The sequence below is a fragment of the Sinocyclocheilus grahami genome, unplaced genomic scaffold (genome assembly GCF_001515645.1).
Source record: "Sinocyclocheilus grahami isolate Dianchi unplaced genomic scaffold, SAMN03320097.WGS_v1.1 scaffold662.1, whole genome shotgun sequence".
NCBI classification, from domain to species: Eukaryota; Metazoa; Chordata; class Actinopteri; order Cypriniformes; family Cyprinidae; genus Sinocyclocheilus; species Sinocyclocheilus grahami.
Window position 1 is genome coordinate 361,817 of NW_015505841.1, and position 17,971 is coordinate 379,787.

The following is a 17,971-nucleotide window of genomic DNA, read 5'->3' on the forward strand; positions in this document are numbered from 1 at the left end:
ATTTCTGCTTCCACTCAAAATAGGCTTTTTCAAAATGATATCATAAATGATCTGTGGAGTATTTTGAGCTGAAACTTCACAGACACATTCTGGGGACACCAGAGACTTATATTACATATTGTGAAAAGGGGCATAATATGTCTCCTTTAAAATTTTTAAATGTAGCCTATTAGTAATAGTGAATGTTGAAATTAACACACTCTAACAAGGAACAATACGTCCACAGTTTTTATTAATGCTACAAATGGACTCTTATTGTTAAGTATTACCATTTAATTTCAACAGTCATGCTTAAAGATAGCCATCTTTAAATATATACACAATGCCATAGCATTAAAATTACATACATATTGATATTGTATGTGTACTCACACTTTATTTGCTTCTATTTTAGAACACTTGATGATTATCTAATCCAAAAAAAAAAAAAAAAAACGTTAGTCACACACCGGTCAAAAGCGCAGGGCTGTGTCTAGGAGAACTCACAGGTATCACACACACACACACAACTCCAGACGCGTCACATTCAATTCAAGTCGTGGTCTAAAACGGTTTATTTAATCACCAAACAGACTTAAGTTTGCTTCAAGAATGAACAATGTGGCATAAATGAGTTTGAAGTTCAGTGTTTAAAAAAAAAAAAAACAAAGCAGGCGGAAAGAGAAAATGCGATCTTTTACAGGTCTCTATATGAAGCATACAGACTTTATTAAAGCCACAGAAACACAAACTTTTTGCTGAAAATGCACAATACATAATTTATAGCCTAGGGTGTCATTATGTACATTCACAACGATTTGGAACAAATATAATGTAGTTTAATAGAAAACTATGTGAATGGCGCTCCGTTCCGCGGCAGGATTTTCTTTCGGCTGTATTTATATGCGCGCCTGGAGTTTCCCTTTCTGTGCAGCACGCAGTGTCACATGTCAAAATAAATAACATGTGCTGTCAGTGATTTCCGCCTCTAGAGGCAGCTCTCATGTATAATGCCAGCTTCTCTGCCACTCCAGCAACGGACGCAAACTGGAAACTATCGGCATGGATTTTTGCCAATAACCGATAGTTCCGGCGAGCAACTATGGGTGGCGATTAATTGGCAATACCGATGAATCGGTCAACCTCTAGTATCTTATACAGTTTTGCTTTACAATATTCATGTACTTACTTATTTTGATACCTTATTGTAATTTAAGCAATGATACTGAATAAGAAAATTACATTGATCAGCGGTACTTTTACATTTTAACGTGTTGTATTCTGTCTGTAATGTTACAGAATAAAGTTTAAAGGTCTTTTGCGGATTGGAATTTTGCACAAGCTCATTGAGCTATTGCATACTTGTAGAATTAAATTTGTGCAAAGATTTCTATATCCTGTCCATGGAGAAAGCTCTCCGTTAGCATTCCCGTTCATCCCAATGGCTTTTGCTTGTCTGGTGTGCTGACATATTTGTTTATGGGCACTTTGTTCTGGACATTGAACTTTTTCTTTGTTTGTCTGAGCCATTCACCCGAGGAGTAAATGCCGTGTGACTTAACACTCTAGATGTGAAGAAAAATGATGACCTGACAACTCACATATTTACATTCTTAGGAACCTTCCACAAAACAAGCACTGGCAAAACAAATATCACAAGATTTCATATAAAGTATTACATATGTTGCTTGCCAAAAAAAGTTATTGATCAGCTTACAATTCCCATAAATCAAGGAGAAATTGCTTTAAAGACCCATTTCATCTCTATTCATGGAACATACCTGTTTTATTTTGAGTGATGCACTAAGGATGAAATGAGCATTTAAGTTTTTTTTTATCTTTGACTGATATGTATTATTTAAGCTTCTTTGATTTTTACCTTTGCAGAGGGAAATTATGGCCTTAAAATGGAAGGGAAAATGTCAGGCCAGTCAGGCCAGTCCAGTCGTGCCGACATCAACAATTCCCAGAACTCGAGTGGTAAGTTACTCTGAAATTTTTAAAATCTTTCACCCTTGCTATTTGAATCTCGTGAAGTGTTTGCCTTTGCTCACAGTGATATTTTACTGTCATAATCAAAGGACTGCAGCATCTCTCTGCAGACCAACCTCCAAAAAAGATGGTAAAAATAAACTTGTTTTCCCTTTAAATTAAGCGTATCTTTTGCAACTTATCTTGTTTAAGGATGAATAGATGCTTTTACTGGAAAGTGGTTGTTTCGTTTAGTAATGCGCTCTACAAGGACTCAACTGTGTCTTCACTCTTGAGTTTACAAATTTTTTTACAATGTCTCTTAAAGGGCACATATTCAACACTTTCTTTTTCTTATATGTCAGTCAAGGTTGATTGACTTCAAAACAGTCATAATTTAGTTTTTACATTTTCCAACTAAAAAATTAAACAGACAGATTTCTATGGTGCATTTCAGTGCTTTCTCTAGCTATAATGACCTCTTTTATGAATTGGTAACCTCTTCACTTGTGAATTGAGTAACACTGTTTGCTTAACCGGTTGAGGGTTCATTGTGCGTGTGTTGCACAATCTTTCATTTGCCAAAGCTGCTTTGCATTGTAACAGATTCATAAAACATTCTGTACAGAAATGTGCTGGTAAAATCAAACTAAATTATGAAAAGATAGTACACCATTTGGCAGAATGATCTTATCATTTCAACTGGAGTTGCATCGCTACAAACTGGAAAATTCGATTTTTATTTAAACATGAGCTTGAATTGTTCAAATATGAGGCTGGAATGGCCTCCAGTTTACTGCAGTAGTGAATACTCGTACATGACCATTTACATCTAAATACTGCAAATATCACAAAAATGAGAGCCTGTTCTTGCTTAATATCCTTCCCCTTTGTCAGAGGTGTAAAGTGTATATATAACTAATAAAATAATAAAGTAAAGTACCTAATAATACGAGTAAATGTAACCAATTACTGTACTTGAGTATCTTTTCGGATACTTTGTAATTTTACTGAGAATCAAAGATATTAGCAACTTTTACTCTCTACTTCACTACAGTTTTGAATAAGTATCTGTACTCTTTACTCCACTACATTTGTAATAAGTTTTGTTGTTACACATTACATTTTGAATGGCACCTAGCTTTTTCTGCAGCAGTTTATTTCTGCTACAAAAGACATGGTACTGCCTACTACTACAGGGCACCGATAATACTATATCTTGTGCGTTTTGCCCTTACTCACCCAAACTTGTCAACAAGACTACATTACATGAACATGAGTTACTTAGCAAGTACTTGTGAATCACAGGTGTTTTATATACGAGAAGACATGACTGCAGCTGGCAATGAGGCCGAATCCAGCACATCCAGGCTTTGACTTTTTAATTTTAATTTTACTTAACATTATCTTATCTAGCCGCTATACTGAAGAGGCCTTTTTGAAGGATGTTGTTGTTGTTGTCTTTGTTTTGTTTTTTGCAATTTTGAGGTACACAGTTTTATTTTGGTTTTAGAAAATAAAAGATTGCTTTCTTCAAGTCAACTCTTTTTTGTTTTTGTTGCATGTTCTCTGTGCCTCGTCTTGGACTTTTTGTCACTTCCTGTCTTCCGGGGGTGTTTGTAGTCCGTTTGTAGTCTGTTTGTTCATTGGTTACCCTTGATTAGTTTCCCCAGGGGCCTGTTTCATAAAACAAGTTTACCAAATAAACCAGATTTATTTCAGTTAGTCTGGCTTATTGTCAGTTTATTTGATTCAAAATAAGTCAGACTAGCGTACTCTGTTACTAACGTAACCTTGGTTCCCTGAAATACGGGAGCGAGTACTGCGTTTTGCTTAAGGCGCTATGGGGAAAACTCCTTTTTCTCAGATGACTGAAGCCTTTTCAATAACGCAGTGTAACTGCACGGACATTGGTTTGTGCAGTGAATTAAAAACTAACCAATGGCTCGTCAGCAGAGCTGCACGCGCCTATGACAACGAAGCCCGCCAGAATGGGCAGGTCCATCTGGCTATATAAGCGGGCATTTCGCCAGGCGATCCTCAGGTTACTTCGACTGAAGCGACGACTGAGTCGTGCAGCTACATAGCACGGCCAGCAAAGCAGTACTCATTCCCGTATTTCAGGGAACCGAGGTTACGTTAGTAACGGAGTACGTTCCCATTCGATACTATAATCCCGCCGTGCTATGCTAGAGGAACGACAATACTTGAACTTGCCATAAGCAACAGAAAGGGGCCCAGAAGGGACCAAGTATAATCAAGGCGGGTTGAGCCTCCTAGACCCCTTCAAAAACCGAACAACTATGTTGTTCTTGCCCACCTATTGGCCAGCTAAAGGAGCGTGAGAGGCTGCTATGGCTTCTACATAGACCTTGAGCGTGGAAGGGGAACAGCCCTTATCCAACAGCTCTTGCAGGAATGACAATATCAGAGATGTGACGCAGGAAATTGGGTCTACGCCGCAGGCTGTACACCAGGCGGAGAAGACAGACCATTTAAGGGCATAGAGTCATCTCGTAGATGGTGCCCTAGCCTAAGAGATTGTATTTAGCATGCTTTCGAAGAGGTCTGCAGGCTCACATCGAGAAGCCAAAGGTGCAGAGCCCACAGCTCTGGCTGTGGGTATCATATTGTTCTGTTCGCCTGAGAGAAGAGGTAATGTCTCAGGAGGATGGGCCACGGGGCTGCAGAGAGCAGCCGAGACAGCTCTGCGAACCAGTGTTTGTTCCTCCAGAGCGGGGCCACTAACAGAACCCTGTGCTTCCGTTCCCTGATTCGCCTGATTACCTGTGGGAATCAGAGTGATCGGGGGAAAACTGTAAAGGGGGAGGTTTGGCCAGTCGTGGGCCAATGCATCCTTGTCCTTCGAAAAAGAAGTTTGGCAAAGAGAGTTGTCTTCTGAGGCGAAGAGGTCCCAGATTTTGCGAACCATTTGTGGGTGGAGTAGGGATGTAACGATTACCGGTTTGACGATAAATCATGATAAAATTCCCCACGGTTAGTATTACCGTTTCATCTTTTAATTATCATTAAAACCGTAATAGATTACCGCTATTTGAACAACTCGCGATAAATAAATACTGTCCAGCATAAAGCACAGTTTTAAGTAACAGTCTCACATGCACACATCAGGCAGAGTAGTTTTTATAGTTTTTAGAGGTTTTAAAAGAGTGCTAAGGGAATTATACAAATTAGTATATGGATTAATTAATTATATGAATGTACCTCTGAAGGTTCTGACTGTCTTCAGAAATGATTCGATGGCATTTTGTTTTCATCTTCGCTCTATATAATGCCTAAAGGAAGTGTTCTTAATCACAATACTGCTTTGTCCACGGAGGTTATGGGAAACCGCTGTAATTCAGCCTTTCTATAAGCGCCACCTGCTGTCAGCGAGTGGATTTACAGAGACTTATATTTACATTCAGCCTGTGTGCAGTTTCTGTCTGGCCAAAAATGGACCGAATTTGCATGCCCTGCTGTAAATTTTGACCGGTTGATGAAAAACAAGCTTATGTGGATTCTACACATTTAAACAATTCAGATAAGTTATCTAGAATTATTTATGGGGCAGAGAAAATACATATAATCATTTATTAATCAATTATCATTTTGACTTATATCTTTTCTTTATTTAAAGGCTGAAATGTGAGGTTTACCTTTTTATGAAACTTTTTCAAAGCTTTATTTGAACATTTACATATATTTCAACATGCTATTAAACAGTTGTCATTTAAAATCCAAACATCTTTGATAATGTTATTGTTTTAGTGATTATGCAAACAAAAAGTAATTTTATTTGTTGTTTGTTGATTTTTAAATATAAAACTTGAAGTGATTTATGTGTCGGCCGTTACATCCCTAGGGTGGAGCATCCACTCGTCCGAGGGGACATTGCTCTGATATAGCATGTCTGCTCTCTGGTTCAGCCTGCCCGGCACATGCGTTGCTCTCGGTGAATGCAAGTTGAGCTGAGCCTATTCCAAGAGGCGCTCTACCAGAATGAAGAGGCGCTTCGAGGAGAGACTGCCCTGGTGATTTATATAAGACACCACCGTCATGCTGTCCGAACGGACTAAGACGTGGTGTTCCCTCAGGTCTGGCAGAAGGGTGCGAAGGCCCAAACATACTGCTAGCATTTCCAGGCAGTTGATGTGAAGCCGACCCTCCTCTTTCGACCATTAACCGAAAGACAGTTTACCGTCGCACATAGCTCCCCAACCTGTGTTGGAAGCGTCTGTCGAGACCACCTTCCTTCTGCAGACCATTCCCAAGGGCATGCCCCGTTCCATCCACTGATGGTCTTTCCAAGGGGCCAGAGCTGCTACGCAGGCCTGGCCCACCTTGACACGAAGGCGTCCGAGATGCCAGGTGTGGGGCGGAACACGCGGTTTCAGCCAGTACTGAAGGGGCCACATGCGAAGTAGGCCCAACTGAAGTACTGGAGACGTGGAGGCCATGAGGCCCAGCATCTTTTGAAACGCCTTGAGAGGGTGAGAGGCTCCAATTTTGAATGAGGCCGCTAGCTGCTTAATGGCCAGTGCACGTTCTGGCATGACTACCACCCTCGTTTGGGCTGAGTCGAGAGCTGTTCCCGAGAACGATATCTGTTGGCTGGGGGACAGTACACTCTTGGCAAAATTGACCCTGAGTCCCAGGCATTCTAATTGGCTGAGGAGGAAGGATCTGTGAGAATCTAGCTTGTCCCTCCGACTGGGCCAGAATGAGCCAGTCGTCGAGGTAATTCAGAATGCGGATTCCCATCTGTCTCAGTGGGGAAAGAGCCACATCCATGCACTTTGTAAAAGTGCGACGAGCTAGGGACAGTCCAAAGGGAAGGTCCGTGTATTGATAAGCCACTCCCTCGAAGGTGAATCTCTGAGGAGAGAGTGAGGCATGCGGGGGCTCCTCTAATAGAGAAATCGCCGGATGGCGGCAGGGGACCGGAAGACCGCCTCCTAATTTTAAAATAAATTAACTAAAATTAGCTCCTAAAACTTACTGCCAGATTCTGGAAGATAAATTCTACAAACAGTGGTACAAGAGGATGTGGTGCTGGTCCTTCAAGAGTCACTCTCAACTTATGTGTCTATAAAACCTATACAAAATCAGTCTTTATGTATTTCACAATACTTCAGCATGTTATTCTTATTAAGTGAGGGTAATTTTTTTGGCTTTTTTTACCCAAGCAAAGTCTCTGACAACATGACACCTTGCACTTCTAGAGACTCCAGGAAGGTTGCAGTTCTGGAAAATGGTGGTGCTAGAGACTAAATGGTCCCTGATGGTTTTACACCTAATTATTCACCTTAATTCTTTTGCAGTTATGTATTTTCTTCTCCACCTGCTTTTTTTTTTCTGACCCCGCTGACCCAATGAGCATTTTGCGGTCCAATTGTCATGCCTTCATTTTGCAATTGTGGTATTGCATTAGTTTTGAATATTTCTCATGGGGATTTTATCATTTTTGACTTTTCATTCCGAGTTGAATCTCTTTTTTGGCTCATTTTATCTGTAAAAGAAATGTGCCTAATAATTCTGCACACCTGAATTCACTTCCAGCCTTCTTGGACAATTATATATCACTTATACATGATTAAATACAAAATAAATAGTAGTTATTAAGATTGATGTGGTTTGGAATTGGTAAAATGTGCTTGGGAAAAAAAATATCAGAATATCAACGTGCCTAATAATTATGCACGCACTGTTAGGATGCAATGCAGTACAAGTATGATTGAGAGATGAATAAATAAGCGTTCCTCAAAAGCCTGATGATCATATTTGGTCCTCAGATTTTAACATGATTTTTCTAAAAAAAATATTTATGGATAATCAAGTAAACCTAAGTTGCGTCTGTCCAGTAAGATATAAAAATGTCTTGAAATATTAAAAATGTATAAGTTATTCTTAAATTGACTTTATAAAAGTCTACAAAAATCAAGTTAAAAGTGTACTACGATCTGAAGGTGTTTTTTTTTTTTTTTACAATGATACTAAAAGGCCTTTTATTTCACTAAAACTAAATTATTTGGTCCTCAGATTTTAACATGATTTTTCTAAAAAAAATATTTATGGATAATCAAGTAAACCTAAGTTGCGTCTGTCCAGTAAGATATAAAAATGTCTTGAAATATTAAAAATGTATAAGTTATTCTTAAATTGACTTTATAAAAGTCACAAAAATCAAGGTTAAAAGTGTACTACGATCTGAAGGTGTTTTTTTTTTTTTTACAATGATACTAAAAGGCCTTTTACTTCACTAAAACTAAATTATTGAATATGATAATAACGACTATTGTGTATCAAATATGACACTGTAAGTTTTATAAGGCTAAGTTCTGTAATACTTTTTGGGGCCTTTGTATTAATTTTCAAACCTTTCCTATAAAGTGTTACACTTTGCATGCAAGTGTACTCATGGTTAATAATAACATGGATTTTTGTCTTTCAGATACTCCAAACAGCCGGACCTATTCTTCCCGTCCCAGTCCTCAGAGTATGTATTTTGGAAATATGTTTATTTTATTTTATTTTTATTTTTTTTCACTTGATATCACTCTTCTCATGTTCCATATAGTCCATATTTTTATTTATTTTTGTAAATCATGACTGACTTCACTCGTGCCCATTTTTGTGCCATTTGCATGGCTTTCAAACCTTGCAGGTTTGTTAAAACCTTTAAGTAAAAACCTTTTGCCTGAATACCTGACGCTGACCTAAATTTGTTAGCTGTATGTAGTGCTCTTATGTGAGGCTAGCCGGTTACGCTCTGTTATGAGAACATTGCTGTGTTCTGAGAGAAACTGGACGTTGTGTTCCAGAAACCTACACGTGTGGAGCCTGTGGAATTCAGTTCCAGTTCTACAACAACCTCCTGGAGCACATGCAGTCCCATGCTGGTGAGTGAGCCCAGAAAATGAAAACATTTTCAGCTGTGAGCTCATCCAAATTTGGACTCACTCTGTTTTGTTTACATTATTTCTTTGCATCACCACTTGGGTAACTGTTTTATGCAAAGGGAACATTTTTACAGATTGCATTATGTGAGCACTGCATAATATATCGAGTTTGTTTTCATCATGTGCTTTTTGCTCTGTCTGATCCGTAAACTTAACATCTTTACTCGTGCATGGAATCTGCACCTGCACAGTTCCATCAAAACTCAATCATATTGCCATTTTATTGTCATTTATTTGTTCAATTTCCCACGCCCAGCATACTCCCTTATGTTTAACGGGTTAGTTCACCCAAAAATGAAAATTCTCTCATTGATTACTCACCCTCATGTCGTTCCAAACCCGTAAGACCTTCGTTCATCTTCGGAACACAAATTAAGATATTTTTGATTAAATCCGAGAGCTCTCAGACCCTCCATAGACAGCAACACAACAGCAATGTTCCCAGGTCCAGAAACGTAGCAAGGACATCGGTAAAATAGTCCATGCGACATCAGGGGTTCAACCGTAATTTTATGAAGCTACGAGAATACTTTTTGTGCGCAAAGAAAACAAAAATAATGGCTTTAAGCGCATGCGTCGTGGTACTCTCCACATTAGCAATGCACTGCTGCAGACGGGATGAGGAGGAGAAGAATTGTTGAATAAAGTCATTATTTTTGTTTTCTTTGCACACAAAAAGTTAAAATTATTGATCATTGGGAACTCTATATGATGTATAATGGGTAATTTTAGAATGCGCAGGTCAATTTCACAGATTTTCTGTCAAAATCAGCTCAGAAAATTGTTCATTCTGCATGTACCTTGATCATTTTCATTTGTTTTCACCCCTCAGTGTGTTTATCTTGTTGTTTTTCAATTAATACCAATGCTTTTCCCAAGAATGAGTACATAATGTGTCCTTTCTTCCTTCTGTTTTAATCCTCTTTTAGCTGATAATGAGAACCATGTTAAAGATGGGTCTCCGAAACCATGCCAAGCGCCTGTAGCCACACAGGAGCAGATGTGGAAATCTCCTCAGCCGGCACAACAGAGGAACCACATACCATCTTTTCGTGAGTTCTTTCTGACAAGCACTACCAGAATCCATTCAAACTCATTTCACAACACACTTGATTAAGTTTATTCTTTGCTTGGGCCAACAAAGTAAAGCTAACCAGTTTCTATGTTTCTTGACTGCTGTTGTTATTAACTTGGTTATGGTCGCTCAATTTTCAGTACATTTTCAGCTCATGTTAAAGTTTACATTTGTTACAAAGTAAATTAATGTGGGTGTCCTCGCTGATTTGCTATGTTTATTTGGGAATCAAGGAAGCCTCTGATTAATCCACAATGCACACTCCTCAAGTTTTATTTATAGATTTATAAGAGGCAAAAGTGCCATACGTGTCCTCTCTAAGAAGTTAGTGTCACTCTTGTATGTGCCCCAGAAATTTTAACTGCATTTTTTGTTTTGATGGGTTGCAGCTATTGCTGTTGCTTATGGATGTTTTGTAACAGTTAACTTGTAGAGATGACAAAGCTTAATTCATTTGTCTCATTCTGCTTTTGCAGAGAACAGATTACTTCCAGAAAAGGAGAGACAACAAGTAGCTGAACGTTTACTGAGAGTAATGTGCGTAGACCTTGGCCTTCTTGGCGTCCTCAGCAGCAAAGACTTCCTGAAGCTTGCACAGACCCTGGTGGACACGGGTTCACGTAATGGGGCCTACTCCATTCGTGAAGCCCTGGGAGATATGAGCTCACTGGCATTAAAACAGCTCCCCCGTATGTACAATCAGGTCAAAGTAAAAGTCACCTGCGCCCTGGGTTCCAACTCATCCTTGGGCATTGCAGTGACCTGCCATTCCCAGACTATAGGACCAGACTCCTGCTATTTGCTGACAGCGTATCAAGTAGAGGGTGTTCGCCTCCGGCGCTACGTCCTGGGACTCAAGGAGGCCTCGTTAAGGGAGAGTCCTGAGCAAATACACCACTGGGTCCAGAATGTTCTGTCAGAGTTTGTCATGTCGGAAATCCGCACAGTCTACGTGACAGAGCCACGCTTGTCTTCGGTAGCCTTTTGCGGTCGCACCGGAATTGGCCTTCGTTGCGCAGGTTGCTCTCTAACAGCCACGGTTCAGGCCGTTCTCGGTCGCCGCAGCCTGCAAGCACGAGGGCTCCATGAACTAGGAGAGCTTCTGGCTACATGTCGCGACATTTCTGCAACGACCAGCTTCAGTCAAGAAGGGAAAGCTGCAGAAGACCCTGTCGCTCTGCCCTGCTGGGATGCAGTTGCAGAGGCCTTGCTCAAGGTACACGAGAACTTTGAGGCCACCTGTGAAGCGTATGGCCGTTCGAAGAGCACTGTGCCACTCTTGCAAGGCCTGAACAAGCACCTGCTTGGCACGCTTGCATGTTTGCTTGCGCCGCTAAGACAGGCAGCACAGGAACTGAGTGTGGAACGCTGCCCCACACTCCAACACGTCCTTCCCGTCTACCTCCGTCTCGAAAAACTTTTCACCTCCAAAGCCGGTGAAGCGGGTGCTGGCAGTAAGCTCTGCCACTACTTCCTAGAAGCCCTGAAGGAGAACTTCAAAGTGGAACGCGTCCATCAAGTCGCAATGATCCTGGATCCACAGCTTAAGCTGCGGCCTGTCCCTGCATACCAGCATGAGGATATTATCTCAAGGGTGTGTGACATGGCTGCTAATATGAGGGAATCAAGAAGCAGTGGTTCTGGGGGTATGTCTGTGGACGAGCGGGATAGCGAAGGACCGTCAGCACCAAAGCGTGGCCGCCTGGACTGTGGATTGGAGAGGCCATCGTGCGATGCTGAAGAGCCACAGGTACGAAAAGAGTTGTTCCAGTACCTCGGCGAACCACTCTTCAATGGCACAGGTGACCTGTTGCAGTACTGGAGTTCGGTCATGGACAGATACCCCAGGCTGTCGCGGTTAGCGCTGTGGTTGCTGGCTGTACCGGCTGTAGCTGTGCATGGAGAGTGTGTGAACATCTGCGAGGAGACCTTAGCCATGAAAAGAAAGCAGCAGGTCACTGCCGAGGAGATGAACAAGCTGGTCTTCCTCAAGAGCAATTTTGCTTGAGATGGCTCAGGACTTTCAGCTAATGGCACCATAGACTGTTTGAAATGGAGACTTTTTGAACCAGATGTACCGGTCACTTCTCTTTACCCCTTCCAAAAATCCTGTTTTACCGTAAGTGTCCATCAATGAGGCACATGATAGAAATTTACCAAGGAAAAAGGTACATTGACAACTAATTCACAAACACCCCTTCAGACCATACAGTAGCTTGACATTGGCAGTGGCAACAGAAGCAACTTGATGAAAATACAGTCTGCGCGAGGACACGGAAGTTGTGTTTTCGATGTTTCGGTTAAACTATCGCTTAAAATTGTGATGTGTTTTTATCAGTATGTGGTTCATCCATGTCTCTTTTCTTTCTGTGGAATCCATCTGAAATTTAGTCAATGGATTATTGAAATCATACACAACATACTTTCCATCTAGAGAAGGAAAAAACGGGGTACTTAGAAAAAGCCATTTCTTTGCAATTACGCCTTTATGAAAACCACAAACACTCTTTGCTGTGACATCCGAACGATACCTCTCTTTAGCAGTTTATCAGAGGGCAGATCAAGCTTGTAGAGGTGTAAGTCTTGTCGTAGGCAGGCCCTGATTCAGTAATCTCAGTTAACCGGTTTGAGTGTGTTAAGCTCTTGTTCAGCCTCAGGAGTTTAAGGCCAGCAGAACTTAAAATTTATACTTGGGTCATATAGTTAAATGATTTTGCAATTATTTATTTTAATTCTTTTTTTGTCAGTTCTCACAATAACGTTGCAATAAATGTTCCGTAGCAGAAGTTATACTATCAAGCTGACGTTGATGCCTTGCACCTTTGTAGCAGCCTTTTTTCCCCCCATTGCAGCTCACTGGGATCATTTCCTTCTACAATACAATCTGCAATACCTGAAACAGCCACTTAAACCCCAAGATTGGATCCCCAATAATATTGGGTTATGGAAGTACATAGGAATGATCTGATGTTCCAGTCCAGTGGATCTGATTTATTTATTTTTTTATTTTTTTTATTCAGATCTTGTTTCTGAAAAAGTGGGAATAGGGCTATGAAATACAGAAACTGTCTGTCTCTCACTGTCTCGGTACAAACCTCCTTGAACAGAGGCAGCTAACTGCATTATTGTTTGAATGCATTTTAAGAGGATAAAGCTAAACAAATATTTCATTATTTATGCACTGGATTTCTCTTATCATTATTTTCCTCATTTATCTACAGCAGGTAATTAGATTAGTGATAACATTAACTAGAATAAAATCATTGCCTAGATTAGGAATAAAGTATCTTTTAAAAGTAGTTTGTCATTGTGAATAATTGCCATTTCCGGACAGATTTGTAGTTTTATCTTATAATACCCATGCTTCCTCATAACGGTTTCTCCCTCATAAATTTCCACTGCCTTTGAACAACTGTTCATTTCAAAATTGTTCTAGTAAACAGACAGAAGTAACAATTTTCACTTCCATAATAAAATAAATGATCTTCAAGAATATTTTGCAGTAGTTTCTCCAAGGAAAGATGTGATTTAGTATTATATAGTTTGTCTTGTAATGCCTTGAACATCTTTGTGTGATTATACAGATATGCATGCAGACAATATAAGAGTTTTTTTTTTCTTTAATAAAGTGGAAGAGATCTATAGTGCATATGTCAGTGTTCACACAGCAGCAGAAATACTGTTGTCAGTCCTATTTTGAGTGCTAAATAAGGTTTTGTTCATGTGCAGATCTTATAAAAGAATGACAACCGCATTCAGTAACAATAGTGATTGTCTTAGATTTTCTGGAGTCAAAGCCAGATTTTGAGGGTTCGGTTATATATGCTGTAGGACTAAAATGGCAGTGAAGTAGTCTATCACATCATTGAAATGGGTAAGCATGAGGTGTGCGCTTTGGGCTGTCGACCTCTCTCAGGTTATCTAAAATGGTGGTATCGTGTAGTGAAAGAGAGAGTGAGACAAAACTCTTAAGTATTAAGGAAATAGGCTTACAAGGGGGAAAAACAGTACCGAAGAGTTTTTGACCACATATATGAACAGTTCCTAATAAATTTGAAATCCTTAAAGTCCTTTATAGTCTATTGACTATCATCATCTGTTCCTATGGTTACAGGCATTATTTGCCCTATGTAGAAGGGAACTGACTTTGGTTACCTGTATAGACATTGTAGGTACTCTGCTGTTGTAGGTGCAAGTCGATTTGAGAATCACACCTGCTGGTAAATACGGTTGTTTATCCCAAACACTGACACGCACACCACAGAATGTGTTTATTGCTATGATAAAACTATAGCGAACAATTGTTTCGGCGTTTCACGGCTGTGAACACGTTTAACCTATTTGGTGTCCGTTATGCTTGACCAAATATTAGCGACCAAAGACGCATTGTGTCATGCAGTTTTGCCTAAACCACTGTTGACAGGCGCTTGGTGTATTATTCTTGTGAAGCTGCTGCTTTTAAACCGCACGCTCTTTGCAGTGTTGCCTTTTCTGCTTATCCTTCTTTGTGCTTTTTGGGCTTCCCAGTAAGGTCACTTAAAAATATGAGCAACAAGCAGTATTTGTTTTTGTTTTATTTTTTAATGTGAGAGATTCAAGTGGGTCATCAACAAGAAGTTTAGTTCACTTCTTTTTGGCCTTACTTTTTGAATTGAATGTTAATGTTGTTGTCACTACCTGAACATTTTTACAAGTTAAGTCGGTTGTCGAGTGGATTAATGCCTCGTTCCAGACGAAGTCAAAGGCGGGAAACTGAAATTTCCCGCTTCCAAGCTCAATGCCTTCAGGTCAACCACACTGTCACTGACTCAACGTGAGCAATTCGTGTTCCCACATCAATGATGAACAAAAGCAAAGAACACTTAATGCTCAGGTTAGCTTGTTAAAAACAAGCCAGAATAAAATAAAAATTGTATGTTATACATTTGTGTAATATACATCTTTGTATACCACATTGTAAACTTGATGTTGCCCTGCATGTGCTCTTAAGGTCACCGCCATCTTTCAACTTTTTTATTTATTTTTTTAAAGATTGTGGTTGAATACTAATGTCCAACTTTAAACGCCGTTCCAGTCGTTTTATTCCCAAGTAGGAGGTAGGGAAGAGTTCAGATCTATCTGAACACAAATAAGCACTCAGTAGAGGAGTAACAACCGTATTTAGCTCCAGCGTGTACATGGCCATTGTGTGAACGCAGTCATTAGCCTGAATTGCTTAAGAGCTTCGGTCATACAAAATCGATCTGCTAAAAAGAAAAGGAGCTGTGATGCATGTTGTTTGGACTTGGTATCTCACATACCCCAAAATACAGATAACGATACTGGCTAGCATGTGCAGAAATGTTCATATGTATAAAAAAAAAAAAAAGATTTTGATAAACCTGGCCCAGAAACAGCTGCTGTTGAATATTGTCGTCTTTTTGTGTTACCACAAGAGGGCAGAAATGTCTCAGAAATCTGTCTTTGCAAAGAGTCTCCAAACATCTTACCTCTGTTTTCTAATCAAGCATTTCAGCTATTTTGATAAACTCAGTCTATGAATATGTCAGACTTCATGACGGTTTTCCTTTCTTTTCTTTTTTTCCCCCCTTTTTCCTGGGCGAATGTGTACAGTTTTGGGGAAACATGAAAGCTGGTCAAATGCAAAATGCTCTTCAGCAGCAGGCACGTTTTTGACAAATACTAATCTCTGGAAGTATAAAACACTGTTTTAATCACAACTATTTATGGATGTACAACAATTAGTAATATCGTTTATTCTGTTTGGTTGAGAGGGTCCCCCCCCCACCCCACCCCATTATAGTCCAGCCTACATTTGTCTTTGACAGGCATTTTTCTGATTTTGTGTATTAAGTTGTTTCAGCTGTAGGTCTAATTTATACTTTTTTAACAACACTATTTTTCTAAACATGACTGATAGAGTTTTTCTCTCCGTATCGACTGTCAGTAGTACACTGCGCTGTTCTAAGAATCTATCTACTCCTGTAGTATGTGCTGTGTGAATAAAATCTCCTCAAACAAGCAAAAAAAAGTTTATAGACTTATTTTGGATAGTCACTCTTTGTATTGCATTGCTCATGTTACAGTAACTGAACTTAATGGGGAGTTGTTTAAAAAAAAAAGAGAGCGAGAAAGAGAATTGTAGTGTGGTGCGAGTCTTGCATTTACGCTAAACATTCCGACAACAAGTGCACTTTAAAGGGATCATGAAATGAAAACACAAAAAGTCTTTGTTTACTCATGTAAGAATTTATTCTACCATACTGCTAGTTTCATACTTCGATGCAAACTCCGGAGTTTAAAATGAGTTTTTGTTTCAAGAATGCCCCTGTTGTGAGGTCACAACATTTTCCTCTATGTGCCCCTTAAAATGCATATTCAAATTAAGGAGGTGTGCGTTTAACAGCTCATGTCTGTCCAATACTTAATGCTATTAAGACACCAAGTGTATCATCGTTAGCTTCTGCTAATCAAATGAGTACACTGATTTCCAGGCAGCAATTGTGTTCTGGTTCAGTAAGTATACTTCTAGGTAAATGTACAGATAATAGATTTGTGCAAGCAAAATTACCATGCTGAATCAGACTGTTGAAATCATTGTGGTTGCATTGCTTCATTTTCCTCAGACTCGGGATCTGACTCAGGTTCAAACATACTGTGTATGCGTCTATAACAGTGCCGACCATCTTGAGCTTTTACATTCGAGCAATTACATTCACTGATCACAGCAGCAGTATTGACCTTCAAACTGTGTTTGACAGTGAAAATTAGGATTTATTTTAGTTATATTGGTTTAGTTTTATATATATATTTATATATTTATTTATTTATTTATTTTTTGTTTACCTTTAGAAACATATAAAGATCTGAAAATGCATTTAATTTTAATGCAGTAAATTTCCATGGGAAGCTAATCTAGAGAATTTTGGGAATATTGGAACTGTAATAAAAGTGACGTGACATGTGGCCAAGTATGGTGACCCATACTCAGAATTAGTTCTCTGCATTTATCCCATCCAAAGTGCACACACACAGCAGTGAACACACACACACCCAGAGCAGTGGGCAGCCATTTATGCTGCGGCACCCAGGGAGCAGTTGGGGGTTCGGTGCCTTGCTCAAGGCAACCTCAGTCGTGGTATTGAAGGTGGAGAGAGTGCTGTACATTCACTCCCCCCACCTACAATCTCTGCCGGTACGAACCATTAGGCCACGAGTTCCGGATAATATTGGAATGGTAAAAATATTTTACAATTGATGCTGGACAAATGAATAAAAATGAGCAGGATGAATACAGTCATGGCCAAAAGTTATGGCAATGACATAATTTTTGTGTTTTGCAAAGTTTGCTGCTTCAGTATTTGTAGATTATTTTTTCCATGTTTCTATGGTATACTGAAAAGCAATGATAAGCATATCATAAGATTTTAAGACTTTTATTAGCAAACAAAATATGATGAGTCAATATTTACAGTGTTGACCCTTGTTCTTCATAACCTCTGGAATTCGCTCTGGCGTGCTGGATATTAGCTTCTGGGCCAAATCCTGACTGATGGCTTTTACAATTGATGCTGGACAAATGAATAAAAATGAGCAGGATGAATACAGTCATGGCCAAAAGTTATGGCAATGACATAATTTTTGTGTTTTGCAAAGTTTGCTACTTCAGTATTTGTAGATTATTTTTTCCATGTTTCTATGGTATACTGAAAAGCAATGATAAGCATATAAGATTTTAAGACTTTTATTAGCAAACAAAATATAATGAGTCAATATTTACAGTGTTGACCCTTGTTCTTCATAACCTCTGCAGTTCGCTCTGGCATGCTGGATATTAGCTTCTGGGCCAAATCCTGACTGATGGCAATCCGTTCTTGCCTTATTAGTTCTTGGAGTTGATCACAATTTGTGGGCTTCTGCTTGTCCACTCGTCTTTTGAGGACTGACCACAGGTTCTCTATGGGATTGAGATCCGGGGAGTTGC

The 17,971-nt window shown here is 39.6% G+C and overlaps 1 protein-coding gene across 2 annotated transcripts in view; it reads left to right on the top strand.

Moving 5' to 3' along the window:
• The window catches only part of LOC107558863 (zinc finger protein 618-like), a 75,595-nt gene extending 60,256 nt beyond the window's left edge, over positions 1-15,339 (top strand). Inside the window, exons 9-13 of one of the 2 annotated variants that reach the window (XM_016242553.1) lie at positions 1,867-1,959; positions 8,405-8,449; positions 8,775-8,852; positions 9,842-9,964; positions 10,464-15,339. In XM_016242553.1, the coding sequence (XP_016098039.1) occupies positions 1,867-1,959; positions 8,405-8,449; positions 8,775-8,852; positions 9,842-9,964; positions 10,464-11,995 (1,871 nt within the window). In that variant the 3' untranslated portion in view covers positions 11,996-15,339. The remainder of the gene's footprint in view (positions 1-1,866; positions 1,960-8,404; positions 8,450-8,774; positions 8,853-9,841; positions 9,965-10,463) is intronic. The other variant, XM_016242554.1, reaches the window with a different exon arrangement.
• Positions 15,340-17,971: the final 2,632 nt, after the last annotated feature.